The sequence below is a fragment of the Lepus europaeus genome, chromosome 15 (genome assembly GCF_033115175.1).
Source record: "Lepus europaeus isolate LE1 chromosome 15, mLepTim1.pri, whole genome shotgun sequence".
Classification (NCBI taxonomy): Eukaryota; Metazoa; Chordata; class Mammalia; order Lagomorpha; family Leporidae; genus Lepus; species Lepus europaeus.
This window is the reverse complement of record NC_084841.1, coordinates 24,962,316-24,970,916: the sequence shown is the minus strand read 5'-3', so window position 1 is coordinate 24,970,916 and position 8,601 is coordinate 24,962,316. Positions and strand designations below refer to the sequence as shown.

Here is an 8,601-nt window from a genome sequence, read left to right as displayed (position 1 = left end):
TCCCTCGGTCCGGCTTTCTCAGGCTTGGTTTTTAATTCCCTCGGTTTCCTGTTCCGGAGGCGCGGGCGGCGCCACTGTCTTGGCGGCTGCCGTGTTACCCTGTCTTTGCTCTGGCGGCGATCTCGGGACCTGAGAACACTTCGTAGGTAAAAGGGACGCCTTGCGGGTGTTGGAAGAGGGAGTGGTTCCGAGAGGCCGGATTGAAACGTGGCTGGGGTCCAGCGCTGAGGCGCGGGGCGCCTGGGAGTTGTCGTCCCGCAGCCTCTGTCTTTAGATCTCCAGCCGAGGGCAAAAGAGCGACCCTAGGCCCGGATCCGGCGGCTAAAGAGAAGTGAGAAAGGAGGCCTTTCATTCATCTGTGGCGTGCACGCCGCAGTCCGGGCCTGGGGCCGCGCGGGTCGCGGACGGTGCGGCCAGCGCCCGCCTCTTGGGGCTCCCGGTCTGGCGGGAGATGCAAACAGGTGAGCACGCAGTTACGAATCAGTCGGTGAAGATGCTCGGCCTTGCGAATTCACCTGGGGGAAAGCGGGAGTTCTCGGTAAAGATGGGGCTACACTTTGCAGCGATTGACCCGAACTGCTCAAAACCGTTGCTTGCGTTTCCCTGCTGCCCGGCCTTCGCCCCGGAGTGGACGGGCAGAAAAGCATTTTGGAGTCGCAGAGAATGCCTTGCCTTTCGAATTAGCGTTTACATCCGCGACACAGCCCGCGGACGCCTTCGATAGATGGATTTCGTGATCAGTTTGTTTGGGTTTCCTAACTACGGGTACATCCACGAGGATCTGATAGTGAAGGTTAAACTGGTGCAGTCGTACATGACCCCGATTCTTGCCCCCCTGTAGTTCAGCACACCCTCTTGTGTTCCTCTGATTACTCAGTAGGTAACTCTTGTGTTTATCACATTTTTTTTTTTTTTTAATAAAAGGAATTGTAAGTGTGCTCTGTGCTCTGATTTCTCTGAGTCCTGCACTCTGTGTGTCTGCCTCATCTTTGAGTCCCTGGGGCCTGGCACAGTGCTTCAATGATGCAGGAATCATTGGCTGTGGTAATGCAAAGCTGGTGCAGATAGCTGTTGAAGCGAGATGTGCAACAGAGAAGCATGTGCCGTTCATTGGAGAGACCATAGCATTTACCGACTACTTACCGTTTGCAGGATGCTCTGCCAAGGGCTGTGAAAGACACAGAAATGACCGAGTCAAGCCCTGCCATCCAGGAGCTAACAGTCTGGTGCAGGAGTTAGACGTGTGCACACAGGACTATACTATGTGGCAGTCTCGGGTAAGTGCTACAGAGGAAAAGTACAGACTAAGAGCAGCTGAAGTTGGGAGGGAATGGGATTGCTTTCTATAAGGAATCAGAAAGACCTTCATGGAGTAGGTGGCGTTTGAGATTGGTGGATGTACAGGAATGTACTGGGTGAATTCACAGGTAGGAGATTGTAGAAGAATGAGAACAATAGTACTTGGTATGTTAATCAGCTGGGAAAATCCGGGAAAGTAAGGGCTTTGCGCTGGTAAGGGAATGAGCGATAACCCTGGAAGGAGACATGGGGTCCAGATTCTGCAGGGCCTCCATTGCCTTGCATGGGGCAATGGTTTGTTGTGGCAGGATCAGCTGGCAGGGTCTCAAGTTCATCATGAGGGCATTGGACTGGATATCTCATTAATCAAGTATTATTTGATATCAGATATTAAGCACAGTGATTGATACAACTCAGTAATCTGTAATTATTTTTATGAGCCATTTGAAAGTCTGTCCTAAGTTTATTGATAAACTTTTAATTAGTAAGGCTTTAGGGACATATTCCTATGTCAAAGCTTTCTGCATTTTATTTATATATATATAAAAGCTTTTTACATATATATATATGTATTTTTATAAAAGGAAGCTTATATGTATGAGCGTCCTTTTTTAAAAAACATTTTGCTGGCCGGTGCCGTGGCTCCATAGGCTAATCCTCCGCCTGCGGCACCGGTACCCCGGGTTCTAATCCCGTTTGGGGCACCGGATTATGTCCCGGGTGCTCCTCTTCTAGTTCAGCTCTCTGCTGTGGCCCGGGAAAGCAGTGGAGGATGGCCCAGGTCCTTGGGCCCTGCACCCGCATGGGAGACCAGGAGGAAGCACCTGGCTCCTGGCTTCGGATCAGCGCAGCGCACCGGCTGCAACACGCTGGCCGTAGTGGCCACTTGGGGGGTGAACCAACGGAAAAAGGAAGACCTTTCTCTCTGTCTCTCTCACTGGTAACTCTGCTTGTCAAAAAAAAATTTTTTTTTGCTGAAGTTCAAGTATTTGGCAAGTCATTCATATTCCCAATGTTCTATTTGAAGAACTGAGAATGAAAATCAGTCATAGCTGTTGTGTTAAGGAGATTATATTTGGGGGCCAGTGCTGTGGCATAGCAGGTAAAGCTGCCTTTTGCAGTGCCGGCATCCCATATGGGTGCCAGTTTGAGTCCCGGCTGCTCCACTTCCCATCCAGCTCTCTGCTATGGCCTGGGAAAGCAGTAGAAGACGGCCCAAGTCCTTGGGCCCCTGCATACGTGTGGGAGACCTGGAGGTAGTTCCTGACTCCTGGCTTCAGATCGGCACTGCTCCTGCCATTGTGGCCATTTGGGGAGTGAACTAGCAAATGGAAGACCCCCCCCCCCCCCCCCCCCCCCGCTTCTCCTTCTCTCTTTGTGCAACTCTGACTTTCAAGAAAATGAATGAATCTTTTTTTTTTTTTTTTTTAAGAAGGAGATTATATTTGAATTTAAATGCAGGTCTCACTGTTTTTTTTTTTTTTTTTAAAGATTTTTTTATTTAATTGAAAGTCAGAGTTAGAGAGAGAAGGAGAGGCAGAGAGAAAGAGAGAGAGAGAGAGAGGTCTTCCAACTGCTGGTTCACTCCTCAATTGACTGCAATGGCTGGAGCTACGCCAATCTGAAGCCAGGAGCCAGGAGCTTCTTCTGGGTCTCCCATGCGGGTGCAGGGGCCCAAGCACTTGGGCTATCTTCTACTGCTTTCTCAGGCCATGGCAGAGAGCTGGATTGGAAGTGGAGCAGCTGGGACTTGATCTGGTGCCCATATTGGATGCCAGAACTACAGGCACAGCTTCACCTGCTACACCACAGTGCCGGCCCCAATTTTTTGGTTTTGATCTATTTCTACCTTAGTTTATGATGAAGAAAACAGTATGAAAGATAGGTGGGGAACTGTTGTATTTCTCCTAGTTTTTTAGCTGGGTAGAGATGGGCTGTGCCTACCTTTTCAATCTTTTCAGCTGCTAATAATTGTAAGTCAGCAAGATATGTAAGAACATCTCAAAATTTAGTTGGAAACTTTATTGCAGTTTAGCAGGATCTTAATTTGGTTAGCAGGCTAAGTGCATCTGAGAATGCAAAATTAGTGGTAAGATAATTGCAGGAGTATTTTGTATCATTTGCAGCTTGGGAATCATGAGTGTGTATATTTTATTCTTTTTGTCCTGTAGAGCGTATAGTTCCTGTGGAAGATGTAATGTGTCCGGACAGTACGTCATGATGCAAGGCAGTACATGGTGAGTGGTGTGATAGGTATAGCAGTATTTTGGGAGGACAGGGAGAGGGGCCAGCACTGGTTCTGGGCCATAGGATATGGGAGGGATTTAGATATTTGGGGAGAGGGAGAAATGTGCTTGTTCTTTTAACAGTGGGCACAATACAGTGGAGGATCACTGACAGGGTGTAGAACTCAGACCAGGACAGTTAGTGGGACATCCGAGAGCCCTGCCCTGCTGCAGCTTGCAGTTCTGAGGTACAGAGAGCCATTAATTGTGGAATTGCATAATTAGTTGCTGGGTTGTAATGATTATAGCAACACAGTGTTGTGAGCAGGGAAGCCAAGGAAGGCCTGGGGGCACTGAGTGGTTGTAAAAGGCCAGCAAAGACACTGTTGTGGTAACGGGATTAGAGATGATTGTGTGAAATGTGTGAATTCAAAGCAAACATGATAGGCATGAAAAAGCATTTTTTTAAGGTATAGTTGATACCTAAATGATAGGAATTTTAAAGTAAATTTTTAGCTTAAAGGGATAAGGGAGGCAAACCTGGCAGGTGATTTCCTGGTGTATGTCTTGAGGACCAGTAAATGGCTTCATTTACTGAGATAGGAACACCAAGAAAGGGACAAGTATTTTCTTGGAGGGAAGGTCATTAATTCCCTTCAGAGTATGGTATATTACATTGTGGAGTGAGTGAGGCATTCTAGGAGAGAAGTCAGCTTGGCCATCGGCAATGTGGGTCTAGAACTGAGAAGTTGGTGGCTGGAGGTGTCACTTTGGAAATTACCAGTAAGATAATAGGAGTAACACAGGTGGGTGGAGTCACTTTGGAAGAGAGAGTGGACACAGTGCCCAGGAATACCAAATGGTCAAGGGCTCCCTGCAGGTCAGCTGCACAGACGACTTCCAAGAGAACAGCCAGAGAGGTCCAGGTAGGAAGGTAATGGTGAGTGTGTTGTATCAGGAAGCCAAGGAAAGGATCCTCAAGGGAGGGGGCAGCTGGACTGAATGCTGCACAGAGATCAAATAAGATGATTGAAAATCACCATTGGTTTTCAAGACAAAGTGGATGCTGGCAGAAGCTGAAGCCAGATTAGAGCTAGCTGGAAGTGTATATAGCCAGTCCTCTGGCTATGTGGGTTCTACATCCATGGATTCAACCAACTGGATAAAAAAAAACCTGACCAACAAAAATCCCAGAAAAATCTCAAAAGCAAAATTTGAGCTTGTGGCTTGCTGAGGACTGTGCTAAATCCATGTGACTGATTTAGGCACTCTGTGCTGTGGCTGCCTGCATTTCATAGATCCTCAGTCTCTCTCCAGCATATACCAGTAAACACTGGGTCTGGTACCTATATGGTGTGGTTAGGCCTGCAGTGGATGTATGCTATACTGAACATTCACAGACTTTTTCTTGTGTCATTCCCTAATGATACAGTATCACAACTATTCACTTGATCTTAGCCAAAAGGCTGAGAAGTGATTGAGTGTAAGAGCTACTTACATAGCATTTACACTGTGTTAGTTTTGTAAGTAACCTAGAGACTGTTTTTAAGGGAGGATGTGAGAAAGTTCTATGCAAATACTGTGCCATTTTGAATAGGTGACTTGAGCATCTGTGGATTTTGGTATGGGGCCAGTGTCCTGGTAGCAATCCTCTGAGGATACTCTGGAGTAGCAGCACTTTTGTCTCAGTCACCTTGGGCTGCCAAAACAAAATACCCGAGACTGGGTGGCTCACACAGCACACCCTTCTGTCTTGAAGTTCTAGAGGCTGGGAGCCCAGGATCTGGGAGCTAGCGTGATCCGGTTCTCTGCCGTGATGTGGGCCCTGTTCTTGGCTTGTAGCTGACTGCCTTCTTGCTGTATCCTCACATGGCAGAGCAAGGGCTCTCCTCTTTTCTGAAGAAGGGCACTAAACCCAATTTAAGAACTTCATTCTCTAATGACCTCCCAGAAGCCCGACCTCCATACAACATTCCCATTGAGGATCAGGGGTTGAACATACGAATTTGGGGGGAGACATAAGCACCAGTCTAGAGTAACATTTCCCAAGTTGTTCGTCATGAAGGGGAGAAGAAAGAAAGTGCTGAGTGGAGGGAAACTTGGAGGCCAGGGGAAGTATTTTATGTTGGAGTGGACACGAGCACCTTCGGGCACTGATGGGCAGGGCCTGGGAGAGGGGAGGGGGAAAGGTGGGGGCAGGGCACTTGAGGTCAGGATCCAGGCACATGCTCCATAGCCTTTGTCAGGAGGAAGCAATTGGGAAAGGCTGGAAGTGTTTGAGATGGGTCAGTAGAAGTGGCAGAACTACTTGAGGGAGGGGCTTCTCATGTTTCTTGTAGTTCTGTTTGGTAGGAGACAAGGTTACATGTCGCCCGTGAAGAGAACAGAACATCAGGAAAGGTGCTGAAGATTGACTGTAGTTCTGCTGGACGGTTAGCAGAGGACGTCCGCAGACAACGGCTCGGCAGAACCTGGTGACCATGAATTTGCGTGGGCACCAGTCTGCTAAGTCAGTTTTTCATACTGTACGACTTTAGGGTCAGCCTGTGAAAAATGAATTGTTGGGAATTCTGAGATTGGGGTATGGCTGAGTTCTTATGGGTGAAAAGAGTAGGGCAGAGAAGTATAGGGTATTAAAACCAAGTAATTGAGGTATGGGGCCATGGAGTCTGTGCGGAGTGGGGAGGTGGGGGAAGACAGGAAGGTGTGTGCAGATGTAGGCCGTGTGGGGTGTGTGGGTGGCATGCCTTGGTGAGGCTGAGATTGGAGGCGAGTTTGGGCCACGACCCACTAGCAGACGGCTCAACCACAGGATGTTAGTTTCCATCCTGGGGCTGGAGCTGCTTTAAGGAGTAACAAGGCCCAGGGCTCATGGCAGTGGCCTGGGTGGCTGAGCAAGGGGACGAGGAGGAGTTTATTGGGCATGAGGAATTCCAGCTTTTAGAGAAAACCCAAGGCACTCCATGGCTTGACCACGGTCCGCCTCTAGATGTTCAGGCACTTAAGCAGCTCTTTACACGCGGAGACTTCATTTGCTCTTTCTAAACTTCTCCCTGTTTCTCCTCCACCAAAGTCACAGAATGTCATTCCACCCGGGACGAGGATGTCCGCGTGGACGAGGAGGCCACGGAGCCAGACCCTCGGCGCCCACCTTCCGGCCACAAAATCTGCGCCTGCTGCACCCCCAGCAGCCGCCCGCGCAGTATCAATACGAACCGCCCAGCGCCCCTGCCACCACCTTCTCCAGCTCGCCGGCCCCCAGCTTTCTGCCCCCACGGACGGACTTCGTGCCTTTCCCTCCGCCCATGCCCCCGACGGCGCAAGGCCCTCTCCCGCCCTGCCCCATCCGGCCGCCTTTCCCCAGCCACCAGATGAGGCACCCCTTCCCCGTGCCGCCCTGTTTCCCTCCCGTGCCGCCTCCCGTGCCCTGCGCCAGCACCCCGCCGGTCCCCGGGGCCCCTCCGGGCCAGGGCGCCTTCCCCTTCATGGTGCCCCCGCCCTCGGTGCCGCAGCCCCCGCCGCCGCCGGCCCTGCCGCAGCAGGTTAGCTACCAGTGCCCGCCGGGCTACGCGCACCACAGCTTCCCGCCGCCGCCCAGCTTCAACGGCTTCCAGAGCAGCCCCAGCGCCTTCCCGCCCAGCGCCGGCACCGGCGGGGGCCCCCACTTTCGGCACCTCCCTCCCTACCCACTCCCCAAAGCCCCCAGTGAGAGGAGGTCCCCGGAGCGGCTCAAGCACTACGACGGACACAGGCACCGAGACCACAGCCACGGGCGAGGCGAGAGGCATCGGTCCCTGGATCGGCGCGAGCGAGGCCGCAGTCCCGACCGGCGCAGGCCGGACAGCCGCTACAGGTCCGACTACGACCGGGGCAGGACGCCGTCCCGCCACCGCAGCTACGAGCGCGGCAGGTAAGCCGGGAGCGCGGGGTTTGTTCTCGGACAGCAGCGGGCCCACGCGTGGTGTGCATCTGTCTGCAAGCCAGGAGGGCCAAGCGGCAAGGAAACGGGCTCTGGCCCTGTTTTGAGGAAGACGCTGAGTAGTAAATAGGTTGATGTCAGAAAAAAGCTGCTCTCAAGAAAGCATTCGGAAATCACCAGCGTGGATTCAGCTCAACGGGTTTCATAAAATGAGCCTTTTTGCTCTGCACACAGCAGTTGATTCCGTGGTGATCCCGTGACATGAAAGCGCTCCCGTGCTGTTTTGTGTTATCAGAGATGTAGTCGTGTTCGGTGTGATCCTATCAGGTTATGGCATTTCAGTGTTTTTGAAATTGGTGATCTCCATCTGTTAGCAATCAAGAACCAAAATACTTTACAAGCCCAGCTGGCTTCCTGATTTTTAGGATAAGTGGAAATTTACTGTACTTTGTTGCCTTCTTGCTTTGTTTCTTTTTAAAATAAAGTAAGATTAGTTACTTATGGGTTATCGAAGGTATAGTTTTTGAAATAGCTTTTAAACATTTTGTTCGATTGAAATGTATTCACTTTCATAAATTTTTACATCAGATTGTTGAAGGAAATTGTGTTTACAGATACTGTTCCCTTTTAGGTTACATTTCTTTGTTCCCCAAAAGACCAGATATTTAAAAGTATAAGAGAAAAGATTTCCAGCAGGCATTCTTGAAACAGGGATTGTAGAAATACTCTGTAAAGTGTTCAGAGTTTTATGTGTATGTATATTTTTCTATGAGAAAGCTTTATAGCAGATTGTCAAAGAGGTGGGCCTAAGTCTGTTAGCCCAGAAAGCTAAGAATCATTGGTCCATATGGCAGAATAGAAGCTCAAGCAACGACTGTATTTGTGCCTTTGGTGGACTCCATGTTGTGATGTCTGGAGGTCTTCCAGTTGTCCAGCTAGCAGTGGGCCCTGCCTGTCTCCCTTGGAGTGTGTCCGCCTTCATTGTCTCGTGGAACTTCTGTGCTGATTACACTCCCCAGACCTGGGCACTTCAGGCCATGGCTTTGTCAGGAGTTGGTCTTGGCTCCTATTGCTATCCCCCAACTGGCCACTGGAATCCATTCATGTCTCGGAATCCTCATTTTTCTCATGGCTTTGTTGATTTGATTCTGACTGAAC

At 50.1% G+C, this 8,601-nt stretch overlaps 1 protein-coding gene across 4 annotated transcripts in view; it reads left to right on the top strand.

The window, feature by feature from the left end:
- Positions 1-21: 21 nt before the first annotated feature.
- DROSHA (drosha ribonuclease III) overlaps positions 22-8,601 on the top strand; it is a 127,370-nt gene continuing 118,790 nt past the window's right edge. For 2 of the 4 annotated variants that reach the window (XM_062211821.1, XM_062211822.1), the window contains exons 1-4: positions 22-146; positions 1,153-1,277; positions 3,471-3,536; positions 6,598-7,434. In XM_062211821.1, the coding sequence (XP_062067805.1) occupies positions 3,517-3,536; positions 6,598-7,434 (857 nt within the window). In that variant the 5' untranslated portion in view covers positions 22-146; positions 1,153-1,277; positions 3,471-3,516. The remainder of the gene's footprint in view (positions 147-1,152; positions 1,278-3,470; positions 3,537-6,597; positions 7,435-8,601) is intronic. The other 2 variants (XM_062211820.1, XM_062211819.1) reach the window with 2 other exon arrangements.